This window comes from Cynocephalus volans, chromosome 12, assembly GCF_027409185.1.
Source record: "Cynocephalus volans isolate mCynVol1 chromosome 12, mCynVol1.pri, whole genome shotgun sequence".
NCBI classification, from domain to species: Eukaryota; Metazoa; Chordata; class Mammalia; order Dermoptera; family Cynocephalidae; genus Cynocephalus; species Cynocephalus volans.
The window spans coordinates 7,327,682-7,345,714 of record NC_084471.1 but is presented as its reverse complement, the minus strand read 5'-3'; the positions used below and the strand labels follow the sequence as shown (position 1 = coordinate 7,345,714).

At 45.6% G+C, this 18,033-nt stretch overlaps 1 protein-coding gene across 1 annotated transcript in view; it reads right to left on the bottom strand.

Moving 5' to 3' along the window:
* The window catches only part of EFCAB6 (EF-hand calcium binding domain 6), a 256,909-nt gene that overhangs the window by 13,087 nt on the left and 225,789 nt on the right, over nucleotides 1-18,033 (bottom strand). Inside the window, exon 25 of the mRNA XM_063076100.1 lies at nucleotides 12,434-12,661. Coding sequence (XP_062932170.1) covers nucleotides 12,434-12,661 — 228 coding nt within the window. The remainder of the gene's footprint in view (nucleotides 1-12,433; nucleotides 12,662-18,033) is intronic.

The window sequence follows — 18,033 nt, the reverse complement described above, 5'->3', positions numbered from 1 at the left end:
CCAGCAGGAACAGGCACAGATCCACGCTTCTGGGGGAAGGGTTGGAGCAAAAGCCCCCGCGGGCCGGGCAGCAACCTTTTGGGCCCAGGACCTGCACCTACACAAACGCAAAGTTGGAGGTCAGGTAGCACTCAGGGCCAAGAAGGATACTCTATCCTGCCCAACCAAGATCCATGACAGATACAAGGCCGAGCTGGCTGCCATGAAGGGGAGTGTGGAGGGACAGGGACATTGAAGAGGCACCACCCTGAGGCCCAGGGGCAAAGGCCCTGCCTGCAACTGAGCCCAGTACCGATGAATAGGCAACAAGAGTGTGAAAGTGACCCCTCTGTGGCACCGATGTGCAGAGATTGCCAAAAGCCAATGCTGGTGTAGGAATACTGAGAAAACCCTCTGGCAGCCCCAGGCCCACCCAAGCCCACAGGGATGGCAGACTTCCACTGGAGGGATTTGACATTTGGGCACACTGAGGGTAGGGACGGCCACAACAAAACTCAAACACAGCTTAAATACTGGCCACACTGACACAACACCACCCACACACTATCAGCCTTGCAGAAGAACAGGTGTGCCTGTTTTTAGGCATAAATAGTATTTTATACTACAGTCTGCTATTCTTCTACACCTGATGTCTAGTACTTAATTTTTTAAAAAGTTGCAACACACACAGAAGAAAAACAGATCCATTGCTAGGAGATACGGTAATCAACAGCCAGACTCAGAGATGACCAGATGTGGGAATTATCAGACAAGGACTTTCAAACAACCACAGTTAACATGTTAACAGACCTAGTGGAAACGGCACCCAACGTGCATGAACGCATAGGGAATTTCAGCAGAGAGATGGAAACTATTATTTAAAATGCTCTGTCTTGTGCAGACATAACAGGAAATTGGGGTGAACAGAAATGGAGAAGAAACCTGTGGCATCAGAGGCCAAAGTCGGCAGGTGGCCCACTGGAGCTGGGTATAATACAGGTCGTGGGGCTGTGCCTTTTCAGAAACAGGGTCAAGAAGCACCCGTGTGAGGTGGCCAGTTAGAACCAAGCCACCAACCCACTACCTGAGGTAGAGACAGAAGCACCCAAGTGAGAGCTGGAGCTGGCCCAGGCTACAAATGGGCACAGAATTTCCCTAGTCACTGAGGATGAGGACCTTGAGACCACAGCTGGAAGGGTCCAGCCCTTAGGACCAGGCCAAGGCAACTGCAGAAACACCTGATAGTGAGGACTGTGCTAAGGTGAGGCTCCCAGCAAGCTGCATGTGTCGGGCAGGGGGGCGCATTGTTAGAACAACACCCCCGGCTCTTCTCTGCCCCTCAGTCATACTGCATGGTTTATCTTGTTGGAGGGTTTTGGTAAGAGGAACTGGCCTAAGTAGCTCAGCCCCCTCCTTTCTTCCTTTTTGGTATCTGTCATGTGGAGAAAGTATGTGAAAATTAGCAGATACCTTACCAACACCAAGAAGACAATTGAGAAATCTCTTCAAAGTGTAAGGGGAAGAAAACTGTGGACCTAGAATTCTATCCCTAGCTAAACTATCTTTTAAGAATGAGAGTAAAATAGAGAAAGTCCCAGGTTTACTCTTCCCTGAAAGGGTATAAGGTGCACTTGACAAAGGTACTTTAGTAAAAGGAAAGTGAACCAGAAGGTAGGCGTGGGATACAAGATGTGACTGTGGGCAAATAGACAGAGAAATATGTAAATCTGAAAAACGTACTGATTTACAAAAATGTGGCTGAGACTGCTAGTTGCCCACCCATGTCCATTGTCATTTTTTTCTATAGTAATGGCAGTTTTAACTGGGTATATCTTCTAGTCGTGGGAGTTTGAGATGAGCGCAAGTTCGTCCCGTTAGAGACAACACTTCCCAGTTTCCTTTGCAGTTAGATGCGGACGCACGACTACATTCTGGCCAATGAGACTCAGACAGAAGTGATGTGTGCAGATTTCGGACCAGCTCTTAAGAGAAGGCACATTCTCTTTCCTTCCACCCCTTCCCTCTGGTGCAGTGGGGGATCTGGAGCTGCCATGTATTAGGGTGGCAACGAGACAGGAACGCCCTGGGCCCCAAAGCCGTTGAGCCACCACACCAGCCCTGAGCTGCCCGCCCAAACTTGTAGGTGAGAAAGGTGTGTGCTTCCGTTTTATTTAAGTCAGTGTACCTTTTAGTCTCGGTTACAGCGTCCTGACCTGCATATTCTAATACAAATAATACCTTTCCATGTGTGATTTACAAACAAGCTGGAAATACGTGTCAAGCATATTAACGTGGGATAGGTGGGGGCATATGGAGGAGGTAAGAAAGGATTCCGGAGTCCTTGTTCAGGGGAAGGACAGAGAGTATTTCTCAACTTTAGAATTTGCTAGAATTGAAAAGTAAATATGTAAAAAATGTAAAAGAATCTGCCAAAAGGGTAAAAACAAAATGAGTTAACTCACGGCTCCAGACACGAAAGGTCTCTTAATTCCCCAGTGCTCTGCTGAGCGGCCAGCTCGCCCCCAGGCCCTCCTGGGTCTCCAGCCGGCTCCTGCCAGAATGCCACCCGCCTTGGTCACCACGCAGAGTTGTTTGGGCTAGTTTCCCCCTTCCTCGCCTCCTTGGTCCCTTTCCAGCCCCCGCGCCCCTCCGTGGTACCCCGAGGAGCCCTCCGTCGTCAGAAGCCCCGACGCCTGCAAGCTCTCCTCTGAAGCTCCGGCCCTCACTGCGGCCCGCTCTCCCCCACAGGTGGGGACGCTGCCTGGCCTCCCACAGCCACGCGCAGGGCCGGGAGCGGGGCGGGGACCTCCTTAGTGTCACTGCGGCCTGGACCCCGTTTTCCTCTTCATCACAACTTCTGTCATTATTCTCGGCAAACACAGTTTCCCTGTAGACCTGTGGATGATTCCTCCAAACCCCGACTTCTCAAATCCTCAGCTGCTCTAGCCGTGCCCACGGTCACACCCAGGGTGTCACCTCTACCTGGGACAACCTGAAACCCGTTTTAAACACTCCTCTCTGCAGCCCTCACCTCCGGTTGCATCCTCCTCCTGGAGGCCCTGACGCGCTCCCCTGCTCTGTTCTGCCCTCCCCACCACCCCACCCAGGTCCTCATTCCCCTCCTCCAGGGAGCCCCACCCCACACTCCTGCCACCTTTCCCTGATAAATGCCCTTTGCTATTCTCTGTGGTGACAATTCCATGCCATTTCCTCTCCTTAAATATTCAGTATGGCTGGTTCTGCTCAGCTGATAATCTTGCCCCGTGTTTCATAGAGAAAACACACATTACACCAGTTTGGTGTAACTAACTGCATCTGTGTCCCTCTCCCCTCCCCGCCATAACCACAGGAGCAATGTCTCTTCTGTCTGAGGCCATGCCCTCCTCGTGTCTGGATAGTTCCTCTCTCGCCTGCCTTCCTGAACTACAGAGGCTGGCAAGCTCAAAGCTACAGTACCCATCTTCCCTTGATACAACTGACAGAGATGTGGACAGAGGCCCCCTGCGAGCACGATGGCAGAGCTGCTTGGTCCCACGTCCTGTCCCCTCAGCACCACAGACGCTGTGCTCCACTGTGAGGCCGTGGCAGTGGGTTCTTCCGGAAGAGCCCCATGGTGGTTGGGTTTCTCCTGGCTGTGGAAGTGTCCTCCCTCAGTCCCCAACCTTTCCAGAGCTTCTGTAAGATCCTAGGACCCTTCAGAAAAATCCCCTTCTGCTTGAACTAGCCCAAGTGGATCCTGCAACCTGCAACTAAGAACTCTGAACAATAAACAAAGCAACAAAAGAAGTCTCCAAATAGATCAGAAAAGAGAAGATATTCAGGTTGTGTAACACAATACTAACAGAAGCCAGGGATAAAGGATCCTGTGCTAAAAAACAAAGACCTCACTTCTGAATGGTTCCTGGCTTAGAGATCTCAGGCAATATGGCAGTCTAGACATTCTGAGGTTTCCTTCACAAAACACCCAGCTGATGGGTAAATATTTTTTAAAATATACTTTTAAATTCCTCACAGAACCACAAGGAAGCAAAGGAAATCATTAATGGCCAGGAAAGCTGCTACCTAAAGGCAGGTGAGCATTAACTTGAAAGCCAATTAGCAAAAGCCAATCCTGGGAGCCCAAAGTTTTGGGATTAAAGGCCCTTGGGGGCTGGGAGACAAGACCTGGGCCCATGTGGAGCTGAGGATCTGAGCTGGCGATTCCTGCATGAGGAGCCAGGCCACCTGAAGGGGTCCAGGCTGGACACAGGCCTTTCTTACAGCCAGGAACCTAGGGGGTCTGAACCCATTTTAGCCTCTTCATCATGAAATCCCTGGCTGGAGGAACTGAAGCTCATCAGCCTGCGTTCCTGGTGCCCGGGCAAAGCAAACTCAAATTATCTGTGTAGAAAACCGTCCTCAGTCCAGGCGCCACAGGATTCCCTCAAGTTAAATTCAGCCACATATACGTTCTTAATGAAATAAAAGTCACCAAACACACAAAGACGCAAGTCAACATGAACACGAGTTGGCAAAAACAAGCTAAGGCAGATTTAGATTTCAGATGTTAGAATTGCTAGTTAGAGAACGTAACATACTTATGTGTAAAATAGCTAAAGGAGTAAACATTGGTATTGAAAATCAGCAAGGGGCAAGATATTATCAAAATTGACAAGCCAGATTTGAAATGATAGGCAAATAGAATTCCTTGAAATAAAAAATATGATCATTGAAAAATTGTAAGAGTCAGTGTTTAGATTAAACAACATATTAGATACAGCTGATGAGAGAATTGATGAAGTTGAAGACAGACTATAAGAGTGGTTCATGGCAGAATCACCCAGGGAGTTTGTCAACACAGAGTTTGCTGGCTCTACCCAGAGCTTCTGATTCAGTAGCTGTGCCTTGCAGAACACAAAGATAAGACATGATTTTAAAAGCAACATCAGTGGAAGCCCAAAGATAGTGGAATAATATTTTCTAAGAATTGAGAGGAAATTGCTGTCAATTTAAAATTCTCTACCTGGGAAAATTACCTTTTAAAAATAAGGCCAAATAAAGATATTTCCAGATAAAAAGTGAGTTTACCATCAACAGAACATGACTAAAGGACATACTTCATGGAGAAAGAAAATGATCCCAGAAGAAAGGTCTATGATATAAGGAGTAAAAAAGGTAAAACTAAATAAATACCAACTGTGTAAGACATATCAGTCTAAGGATTATTTTGTTGAGAAAAGATAATAAGATAGATCTAAAATACTGAATAACAATGACATGAAACTTAAGGGGAAAATTAGAGTTATAGCAACTTAATGTCCTTGTATGCCCAGAGAACAATGGATATGCTGTCAAATGTTTGGCTTTGTTTTGTTACATATGATGAAATTTCAAGGGCAATAACCACCTATTTGTTAAAAGAACAGAAATAGATACACAACTTCCAGTCAAATACAAGAAATATAGGAATTTTAAAAAGGTCAATCCAAAAGAAGATAAAAAGAGTTTAAAAAACAACATATGATGGATGTTAAATAGAAAGCATAATATTAGATGACAGAAATGGTCACATACATCAGTAATTACAATAAATGTAAATGGACCAAACAACCATGTAAATATAAGAGATTATTTGGCTGGATTTTAGAAAATCCACTTATATGTTGTTTATAGTACATATAGATGAACTTAAGTCACAGAAGGGCCAAAGATTAAAAAAAAAAAGTTGAAAATAGATATACCAAAGGAAACACTAAATAAAAGAAAACTGGGGTAATTATATTAATATCAGGTAAAATAGACTTTAAGCCACAAACAATTTTCCAGGCATGAAAAAGGCTATTACATAATGATAAAAGGTTCAGTTCATTAGGAGAATATAATAGTTTAAAATCTGTATGCACTTAATTAAAGAAAAAAAAAAACCCTGAAAAATATATGTAAGTAATAAAAATGAACAGAATTACAAGACATTGCTAAGTCAACTAACATACCTCCCAGTGATTAATGAACCAAGCAGACAAAAAGGATGAAGATTCTTTGAAGGGCAGAAATAAACTGGTTTTAATCAACATGTGTAGAACCCTTCATCCAACAACCGGAGGTTGCGCATGCTATCTGACCACAAATGAAACATTTATAAAAAATGACCACACATCAGTTCTCAAAATATTTCCAAGAACTGATATGATTCAGATTATATTCTTTAATTAAAATGGAGTTAATTTATAAGTTAACAACTTTAAAAAAATCCATTCATATGGAAGCAAAAAAAAGCACATTTCTTAATGTTTTATGGATTAAAAAAGAAAAGGAATCAAAATGGAAATAAAATATGGAGGACTGAATTATCATTTTAAAACTACATATCAAAACTTGGATGCAGCTAAAGTGGTAATTAGAAGGAAATATATCCTTTTAAATGCTCATTAAGAAAAGAACAGATGAAATTAAAAACCTATGTCTGACTTGCAAGAAGAAGGAATAAACTAATAAAGATAAGAGCAGGAATTAATAAAACAGAAAGCAGTGATATAATAGAGAAAACAAAATCAAAAGTTTCTTTGAAAAAGACTAAGAAGAGGCAAATTCTGACAAGATTAAGCTGGGACAAAAATCATGTTAGGAAGGAGAAAGGAGGTGTAACTGTAGATCCAGCAGAGACTAAAAAGAGGATAATATAACAATTTATGCCAGTAAGTTTGAAAACTTAGAGAGAGATGTACTCCTGTAAAAAAACATAACCCATCAAAACCCAAATAACTCTATAACCCTGAAAGAAATAAAATAAGCCGCTAAAAAATCCTCCCAGGTGGCTTTCCAAGCATTTCTACTCGATGTTCAGTAAGCCGGTAGCTCCAATTTTACCCAAACTCTTCAGGAAAAACAGAAAAAAGGGAATAACCCCAAACTCCAGCTACAAAGCTAGTGTAATATTGATACCAAAGCCAGACGCAGACAGTATGAAAAAAAAATATTACAAATTAATGTTACAACCATGGACGTAAATTTTATACAAAAAAACTTACTAACTAAATCCAGCATTGTAAAAACGCTTTTAATACATCATAACCAAATTTGGCTTATACCAGAAATTCAAGTTTGGCTTAACATTAGAAAAATCCATTAATATAATTCAGTACATTAAGAAATTGAACAGGAAAAACTACACATATATCTCATTAGTTACAGGAAAAGCATTTGATAAAATTCAACATCTATTCATGGTTAACAGCTCTTAGAAAAATATAAATAAAAGGAATTTTTATACTTGATAAAAATATTTCCAAAAATTTCTCCAGAAAACATATTTAATCTTGAAATTTTAGGAGCATTTGTTAAAATCAAGGACAAAACAAAGACGCCCACTGTCACAGCTTCTATTTAACACTGAACTGAAGGCTCCAGACATTACTGTAAGGCAAGAAAGAGAAACAGAGGGTATATAGATTGGAAAAGAAACCCTTACTGTCAATATTCACAAATATAACTTGAGTTATCTACACTTAAAAAAAAATCTACTGACAAATTATTAGAATTAATGAGAAAATCTAGCAGGGTGGCTATACCAGTAACAAACACAAAATGTAACTTAGGAAAATACCATTAGTAATATTTTTATTACAATAAAAATACAAAGAATTTAAGGATGCAAAAGACCTCTAGGCAGAAAATTACAGTACTAAATTTAAGACAGGAAAACCTATATTTATAGAGAGAGATAACATGTTGATAGATAGGAAGGCTCAGTATCGAGAAGATATTATTTCACCCCAAAGAGATATATTGATTTAATGCAGTTCCAATATAAATTTCAAAATGGTTCTTTGTGGAAATTGATCAGATGATTCTAAAATGTCCATGGAAAGGACGGGGCTAAGATAAAGGCAGACACTGGTGAAGAAGAGAGACAGGATGGGAGGGCTTGCCCCACCCAACATCAAGACTTACAAAGCTAAAGGAGTTTAGATATGGGGGTATTAATTCAAGGAAAGACAAAAGGACCAACGGAACACAGTAGAGTCCAGAAATAGACCTGTATGTACACGGAAACTTGAGACTTGACAGACTTAGCGCTGCAGATCAGTGAGGACATTTCATAATTCAAAAAAGGGTGCTGGGAAAACCGGCCACCCATAGGAAAAGAGGGTGCATCCCTAACTCTTACAAATGAAGAAAAATGTACTTCAGGTCCTTTAAAGACATAAAGTGAAAACTTAAAAACCCTTAGAAGAGAATACAGGTTAATATCTTTGTTGTCTTGGGATAGGTAAGGATTTCTTGAACAGAACAAGTGGAAACCGTAAGTGAAAAGATAGATACATTTGGTTACATAAAATCAAAAATTTTTTTCATCAAAAGACACACACACACATTTCATGAAAGGACGCACACGCACACGCAAACGCACACGCTGACAAAGGGTTCACCTCCAGGACTCCTCAGGCTTTCCCCCCACCTGACTCGCAGCTGCTCGGTCTACTTTTTTCCTGGCTCTCCCTCCCCTCCCTGACTCCTGGGCATTGGGAGGCCGCAGGCCTCAGCCGTCTTGCACCCGCACTCCTGCCAGCCTCAACTGTCGCCCACGCACTGGGGACCCATCCGGGCTCTCCTCTGGACTCCACCCTTGTTATCCACCTCCCGACTCCACATCTTCACCTGGACTTTCGACTTTGCACCTGTCCAAGCTGCGATGCCCGGCACCAAAACCTGACTCCCTGGCCCTGCTCCTCCCATGCACCCACCTCCTCCATCGTCCAGTTTCACATCCTTCACTCCCCCTTTGTCTCTCGACCCCACATCCATCAGCACAGCCCGTTGGGTCTGACTCTGGAACATTCACCATCTGACCCTGACCTCTGCTATCATCTCCTTTGCCACCACGGTCACTACCCGGTGGGTCCTCTGCATCTGTTCTCCCCGCCTGCTGTCCCACCTCCGTGCTGTTCTCCACACAGCAGCCAGGGTGATGCTGTCTGAAGCCGAAGTCGACCATGTGCCCTTATGCTCAGGGCCCTTATGGCCCTTGCATGTCACTATGAAAAAAAAGCCAAGTCCTACCTGATCCAGCTCCCTGCCCTGACCTCATCCCACACCGCTTGACCCTCGTGTTATTCCTCAAACTCCTGCCATGTCACCTTGTCACTCCCATCCCCTCTGCTCCCAGCTGTCCCCTGTCTTTACTCCAACGTCACCTTCTCAGAGAGCCTTCCCTCACTTCCCTACTCACAGCTGCACCCTCCCCTCTATAACATTTATCACCATCCAACATTCCACATACTTTACTTCTTCTGTTTATTGTCTGATACCCCTCCATGGGGGCTTGTCACTTTTGCACACTGGCCTGCCGATGGCCCTGCTACCACAGCATGCTCACTGCTCCTGCTTCTGGGATGTTCCCTCCGCCTGCACTGCTTTCTCCTGCCTCCTCTCAGAGGCAACTCTTGCAAACCCAATGCCCTGTCCTCAGGGAACGCCAGGTCCCCACCATGCCCTGTTGCCGTGCTGCATGTCCCTTCAGAGCAGCAGCTGCATGTAATCACATAAGTAACGCTTAGCTGGCCTTTAATGTCTCTCCCTGCTCGGATGCAAGCTCCCAGAAGGCTCCCAGGGCCTAGCATCAGCACCTGTGCACTGAGGGTGCTTGCTGTGTGGTCACGACAGACAGCTCTGCACCTGAGAACATGCAGCAACTTAGCCAGATGATGTAGAGCTTAAGGTTGCGGGGTGCAAGGAGAGGGGCAGAATGGGGGGTGACCAGCCCCACCACGTAAAGGTGTGGTCAGGAAAGGATTCACTCTGCTTGGAGTCTAGGAGGAGGAGCAGGTGTTGAAAGTTACGGGGTGCGGGGGGGAGGGCCAGGCAGAGGCAGTGGCAAGCAGGGATGGGAGGGGAGGGAGCCCGGAAGAGCCTGGGGAGTACTGTGCGTCCCCACTTCACAGGGGAGGACACAAGCTCAGAGAGGTTGAGTAACTTGTCCAAGGCCACAAGGCTAGACACGTGCAGAAACAGGATTGAAACCCAAGTCTGCCTGCCTCAAGGGTGGTTCTGTTCTCTGCACACATCTTTCTCACTTCCTAGGGGTGACTGTTTTAGAAGTACCACATCAAAAATATTCAGAAATGTTTACCAGTTCTTTTTCTTAATAGAGCTGCACATTTGAAGTCCTCAAGCAATCACTGTAGACTGATCTAAATTGTCTTGCAAGCAGAGGCTCTTGCTGTGGTTTTCTGTTGTTTTAAGCAATACCCAAGGGGAACGAGCTCCGACAGCTTTTTATAACATGCTTTATGCAGAGCCATGAAAGACCCATCAGTGTCCAACTCCATCTGCTCTGAGAGTTGCTCTCCTTTTCTGAAAGGTTAATTGCACCAAAATCTTTCAAAAGTTGTGGCACTTCCCCCACTTACAGTGCTGTGCTAGTCAAGAAAGCTGGCCCTCATATTCCTAATTGTTGGATTTTTTTTTTTTAGCATGAGATAAGTTTTTATAATGTAGATAAACCAAGTCATAAAATCTGTAGTTAAAACGTTATTCAATATGGTCGGAACTGTCCCAGCATCTTCAGTGAACTCCTTCAAAAACTGGCATGAGGTGTCTAGGTATATTGAGAGTACAAATCACTTCTGTGTCGTTCTTTAACAGACACTGTGCCTTCACCAAGGTCGCTGGCAAAGTAACTCATGCAAGCAGAGAGCATATGGATTTCTGGGCTTTTGCCATTTACCAGCCCATCCAGAAGCATCCATCCCAAATACAGCACACTTCTGCTAATCATCACCTAACTCAAGCCACGGTGCACTTATTGCAGACTGTGATGCAGACTGGATTTGAGATGTGTCAGCTTATTTTTAGAAAGCAGAATTTAAAAATAAGTGCTTAATTTTGTTGGGGGAAGGGGCTTGATGTGCCAGGGATGGTGAAGTTTTCTTAGTGGACAATTAAAATCAAATTCTCTGTTATGAATGCCAGATATGTCAGCGTGTCATTAATTTCTATCTATAATTAGAGTAAAATTTTACTCATTTAGATGAAATAATTTTACTCTTTATGAGTAAAATCTTTATTAGTAAAACCTTTATTAGTTGGCCCCATAGAATAATAAATGCAATTGTATTAATTTCAATGGCTTATTTTCATTGATACAAAGGGAGAGAAGTATTTGCAAATATAAACCTTGCTCGGCTTTGACACTCTATGGGACAGAATTGTTTGAAAATAGCACTTTATTTTGCTTAGAAAAAGTAGCCCACCCCTTGGGCCTCTGAACTCACCCCTCCCTATGAGTACTTTCAAGTATTTACCCTTAACTCTAGCAAAATGAAACGAGAAGTTGGATTGACCCAACTTTGGAGGTGAAAGGGTGACATTTCCACCCTGGGGGCTGCAGGAAGCTGCCTGGGCTGAGCCTAAGCAGGACCAGGAGCAGAAGGGAGGCAGAGTTGCTTTGTAAGTATTTTGGGATCTCATTTTCTAAATGAATTCTTTTCTGGGGATGGGTCAGTGATTCGTCTGAGAACTGGAGAGGGCTTGTAGCAGCACATGTATGGCGGCGAAGGGAAATCTACCTCCGTAACCGGATCACTGGTGCTCTGTGTTATCTGGCCGCTCAGTCACTGGGTTGTTGAGGGAGGTGGGTGCCAGGGAATGGGGACACCCTACCTCAGGACACTGTCCATTCACTGGTACTGAGCACCCACTCTGTGCCAGGCCCAGCCTTGGCATTTGGGGCACAGTGAGGAACAAAGCAACGCGGGGCTGTGAGTACTGGCTGACGTAGGTAAGGACAGGTGCTCTTCCAGGGCTCTTTCCTCCTGCAGCAAGGCAGACCCTTGAGATGCCATCCTGTTGGGAGCTGCTTTTGGCCTTGGAAGGCTATGAAAGGTCAAAGAGGCCCAGGGCAGCAGCTACCACAGCCTTGGGGCCAAAAAACAGCCAAGCTCAGGCCTCAGGGAAGAGACTGGGGAGAACCCTTTCTGGGGGTTCCGTGACAGGAGGAGGGCCTGAGAGAGGGATGGCCCGTGTCCAGCCTGTGGATAGCAGATGCCCGTTGGGGGTGGGCATGTTCCCGGTGTGCTGGAGCAGCAGTCTGGAGCATCTGAAGTGCTGGCAGCAGCACCAGGGAGCGGCCAGAGGAGCACCAGCAGCTCCCAGGGTCCACAATCCCCCGTCAGCTGTGGGGAGAGACCAGCCACCCTCTTTGGATCCCATAAGCCCCGGGATGACCCAGGGAAGGGGGAAGGAGGGGGGAGCTGCAGCTGAGTTTAATTTGATTTTAAAAGTAAAAGCGACATTATTTGCACCCTGATTGAAATGTACAATTCCCATGAATCTTCAGTAAGATTTAAAAACAAAACAAAACAGAAGGAATAAAACTTCAAGTGTTTTTAAAATAGAGAGCAGTTGTAGACCTTTTGCACTCTGGGAATGGCAGCCTAATGCTCAGGGTGGTGAACTAAATGCACTAGTGTCTTACTTGCTCGTCTGTCAGGATCTGGACGTGGCGAGTGCAAATGGCCCTGAATTCATCCCTGGAGGCGGTGTTCGTTTTCATGGTGTCGAAGTTCTCAAACTCCTGGGCGATGGCGTGGTAATGGGAAGCCACCGCTTTGTGCAACCGCGCCAGGATGTCTCGGTTCGCCGTTTCTTTGGGAGATCTGGGCGGCGGGACTTTGGGCATCTTCTCAACCCACTCATCAGCAGTCTGGACAAAACAGAGTGGAAAATTGATCTATTTAATAAATAATAAATCACCTCTTAGCCCCAGGCCTATCACAACACAGGGCAAGTCCCAGGGAGGCCCAGCTTCGTGGAGAAGACAAATGCGTCACAGATGCAGGTTGAGAGCAAAATCCAACTACAGGGCAGACTTAGCTGGGTGGAAGCCTGGGTTCACCTGCTGTGGAGGAGCAAAAACCAGTGGGTCCCGCTGGGGCAGGCAGTGCTGTGGGGAGGTGGGGCTGCCACGCTGAGCCGGGCCCCAGGGAGGGCACACCTTTTACCCTCATCGATTCTCTCATTCTGTCTGTCTTTTGGCTTGTTAAGCACACACACAGCACGTGTCTGCTCGGAGTGGTCAGGGAATCAACAGGCGTATGTATCTGGATTGCTTTCATTTCAGGACGTACTTTAGTTGATTTACTCATAGCAGTTGGAATTGGAAAGGCAGTTTTGAGGACTGTCGTGACATTATGTGCAACACCACCCATTGGATAAGTGTCCCTGACACCCACAGGGACTTAATTTTGGTGAGCGTGGTGGAATCAGATGGGAGAAGCCTCGCACAGCGGGCAGCAGGTCCCAGCACGCACTGAGGCCTGGTGATGCTGTCCACGGTGCTGGGGAATCCAGAGGAGGCACGTGCACTGCCAGGGCTCAGGGACTTCCTGGGGCAGCAGCAGGATGATTTTTACCACATGGTTAGGCTTACTTGCTGGTGAGAGGGCCTGTGGCAAAGTGAGCTAGGAGGGGCCGAGGAAGACTGCATCCCACCTTCAGCGTCCACCGATGAGCACTGGCGGACACACTGGACAGCGGGGATGGTAAGCAAGGCAGAGTTACCCAGTGAGCAGGGGCAGACAATGAAAATGGCAAGAGTCTCTCAGTTTATCCTGAGGCCAATCAGGAGGGGATGCTGAGGAGACTAGGCTCCATGCTGAAGCCAGGCTTGGGAGACTGAGGAGCATGGGATAAAAGCAGTGGGGTAGCAGTCCTGAGCCTACTGCAGGGGGACCGGGTATGGGGGAGTGGGCAGAGCTGGGAAGCAGCCTTGCCATGAGACAACTTGCTGCAATTAGAACACAGTTCCCAAAGCCAGGCCTGTGGCTGCTGCATCAACAGCTCAGCTCCTGCAGTGTGAGGAAGGGGCAGAGCTGTGAGATGGGAGGGGACCGGGCTCCGTGAGAACCCAGGGGTGAGTGTAGAAGCTGCCCCATCCCTGAGTATACTCCCCACATCAGAACGCATTCTGACCGTTAGCTTTGACGACAGCTCTTACCATGTGCCAGCGCTGTGCTAAGAGCTTTTAGCAGATTATCACATCTAATCCTCCAAACTAGTCTTAAAACTTGGTCATGTTTTATTTTAAGCTATTCCACAGCAACGTATGTATTATATGTTATTATCCTTTAGGACAGAGAAATCTGCATAATGCATGAAGTTTTTCATACTTAATGAAATTGTATCAAACACAGGATGCTGCCGGGATATCCTCAGAAATGTGAATATATGCACTTACACCCAAACCAAAGCCCACCACATCCTCAAGCACTCAAAGATTAACAGAAGCTTTTAAATAGGTCCATTTGGAGCCATTTGCAAAGTAAATGAAGACCTTTCTTTTTTTCATTTAGAAAATACAAGTGATATTACTGATGCACTTCATGTATTTTTCGAATTCAAACAGTTGAACATGCTCTTCCCAGGGCCAAGTACATGGGCATTTCCCTAAACCTCACAAGGACTGTAGGCATGGAGAGTGTAGAGGAGCCTCTTGTGGAGGTAGAGTCATGCCCTTCTCGCACTTCATAGCTTTGGGGCCAGAGGAGGACGGGGCCCCAGGTGAACATCACTGGAAAGGACACAGGTGATGGAGCCTGGCATGAGAAGACAGAGTCCTGGGTCTGAGTCTAGACTCTGCCTCTATACCTGGCTGTGTGGCCCTGCAACAAGCTGCTTACCCACTGTTGACCTCAGCTTCCTTGTCTATGGAGGAGGAACACGGATCACCTGGGATGATGTGGGTGCATGCTCTCTGAAAGTGTTAAAGCACAGAACTAACTGGAAACACTGTCATTCTAACAACAGGTATGGAAGAATCCCAACCAAGTAGTATCTGCAACTCTAGTTTAATATACTTTAAACTCCAGAGGAAATGGAATTGATTTTTAAATCTAACTTAAGTATTAGAAAAGCCTGAATAAACAGGTAATGCAAAAGAAATGGAAAAATCTGTTAAAAGATCTATGATCTATCATTAAAAAGATCTATGATCTGTCATTATAAAAAAGCCTAGATCATTTTAAAGGCAAGCTGTACTCATATTAAACCCTAAAGGAATAGAGTCAAGTTGTTTCAGAACACAGAAAGAGATACACAGCGTTCCAATTCATTATATATCACCCTACTACCAAAATGTGGTAAAGAAAATACATTAAAAGAAAAATATGTACCAATCTAATTTACGACCATTGATGAAAAAATTCTAGGAACAAAATAGTCACGCTCACTGTCATTTCTACTGTTCACATGTTTAGAGGCTCCAGCTTTTGAAATAATAAAATAAAATAAATGGTATAAGTGTCGAAAGATAATTTTTATCATTATTTGTAGATATGATTGCACAATTAGAAACTCTCAATAGGACAATTTAGGAAAGTGGCTGGATTCAAGCTAAAAAAAAAAAAAGTTTTAAAACAGTAACTATATCCAGTTAGAAATTGAATTGTGAACAAAATCCACATTCACACTAATGCCAAAGCTACTGAATATGTTGGGATAAATTCCATAGGAAAGGCACAAGACCTATATAAAGAAACCTGTACGTATTCTACTAAGGTTATTAAAGCAAGACTGGAATAAACGGAGAGACGTATTATGTTACTGCATACAAGAACTCAATTTCAAAAGACAAAATCTTTCTCAAATTGTAAGTAAGCTTAATGAAATTCTAATAAAAATCTCTATGGATATTTGGAAGGATCATTGGGCATACTGTATTAACATTGACATTGAAATATAAATATACGAAAATTGCCATGAAATTTTTGGAAAAGGCTAGCAGTGAAGTTTTCAACACACCAGATATTACAACTTGCCATAAACTTGATATAATCAGAGTAGTATAGCTAGGTCTGGAAATATACAAATAAATCAGTGGGTAGCTACTCCAGCTATTTAGTAAATGAGAAATAAGTCTCTACCGTGGCTGAGCCGTTACATCCTAAGGCCTATTTGTTACCGCATTATGAAAGTGTTAGAGAATGGGACGGTCAACTTAAAGATAATCTGGGGTAAAGGCGGCTCTAAACAAGGTAGAATATCCTAGTTTCATAAAGAAAAATTCTTTCTTTTCTCCTGAACCTTCAACTTCAAAACACCGTCCTCCTGTGGTCTTTATCTCAGCAAATGGCAACTGTCCTTCCAGTCCCTTAGGCCTGGGGTCAAGTGTGACATCCTTACCTACTGCTCACATCCTTACCAGCCACCAATCCCAGGCCTCTGCTTTCAGCACAGATCCAGAAGTTGGTCCTTCATCCTCACCTCCTGGTCCAATGCACCATCATCTCTTGCATGAATTACGGCAACAGTCTCCCAGCTTCCACCCGTAATCATTCTCCTCTGAGGATGATCTTTTTTTAAAAGTGCAAATCAGATCAAGCCAAAATACTCAAATGGCTTTGCACATCACAGTAACAGGCAGAGCTTCACGACGGCCCACACCAGCCCACCCCCACTCTCTGACCTCGCCTCTGTGCTTCCCAGCCTTTCTCACCCTGCTACAAACACAGTGAGCACAGTTCTGCCTCAGGGCCTTTGCACCTGCTCTTCTTGCACACAAGAACTGACACTTAACCCTGAGGGTCAGGGGTCCTGGAGGTCTGCAGGTGGGGACATGCTGGTCTCAAGCGATACTGAAGGGAGGTGGTCAGTGTGACTCCGTCCTGTGTGGGAATCCTCTCCCCTGCTCTCCACCTGTGTGCCTCAATCGGAAAGAAGGGGTCAGTGTAACACCTGGGTGCCACTGAGCCCAGAACCCTGAGGGGTGGTGATAGGCTTGCCTGTGGTGCAGTCACAGAGCATGCACACACAGCAGATGCCAAGGTCATGAGAGGGAGACATTGCAAACACCTCTGGACACCTGCTCTGTGCCGGGCACGTGTCTAAACCTCAGGAATCTAGGGAAGAGAGAATCCTTAAAGTCCCTGCCCAGGTGGAGCTGAGAGTGCCTTGGGGAAGACAGAGATGTGAGCATAATCCTCCAGGTGAGTGGGGACACTGTCCTGGTCAGGGCAGCCACCGCAGGCCTCCCTGAGGAGGAAACGACTGAGGGGGGAGCCATGGGAAGTGCACGGGTGAATGGACTAAAACTCCAGTGCAGAAGGTAGTGTTATCCTTCCTCTACACGCTGATGTCACAGACCAACAAAGAGGTGCGCTGGGACTCGGCTCCGGCTGCTGGCCTGCGCACTAATGCTCCCCTCGATGTGCCAAGAGCTGCAGCCAGGTCCCAGTCTGTGGCGATGCCAACACCTCCCCACCCTTGCCTTGCCTCGCCTGGCCAGGAGGCCAGGAAAAGCAGTGGGATCGGCAAGGGTGCCATCCTAGGGGAAGCAGAAGCAGCCCTTCAAGGGAGCCTGGGAAGGTGGTCTGCCGTCACTTGATTTTTTTTCCTGCTTCAAAAATAATTCTCTCATGCCCACTATAGAAAACCTAGAAACCACAAGAAAAGGCACATGGAAGAAATAAAGATGACTGAAAACCTCACCCCCACCACAGTCATCACCTTGATGCATAATGGACAAACCATTGACCCGAAGGTCTCCAGGCCTGGTTGACGCAGCTGCACCCTGCCCCTGCCACACCGCCCAGAGAAGCCAGTGGCCTCGGGAGGGCAGAGCCGGTGGGCTTTCCTTCCAGGGCATTTTGGCTCAGAACCTGTTAGCTGCCTATTCTGGGTCCCGTCTCACTTTTTAGCAAAGCTGTTCAGCCACTGCCAGACTCGCTCCGAGTGACTGGAGATGCTGGGGAAGGACAGATGGCTCCTGGTCTGGCGCTTTTGTGTCCCTAGCACTTCTCACGTGATCAGCGTATCTCAACTGGGAAAAAGTAATACTTTCTCTTTAACTAGAAGGAATGTTTCTTCTAATCAAAAAAGACACCACTATCTTCAGATGCAAATGACACTTTCCAGTATTAACTATACTTCACATAAAAGACACTCGCAGGCCAGGAATCCCAGCTGCAACGGGGAGGGACCCGTGGGGAAGGGCTGGGGTGTCAGGCGGATCTTCATCCACGCTGTGGTCGGGAAGAGCAACCTCGGCTTCTCCAGCAGCCCCTCATCTGACAAAGATAG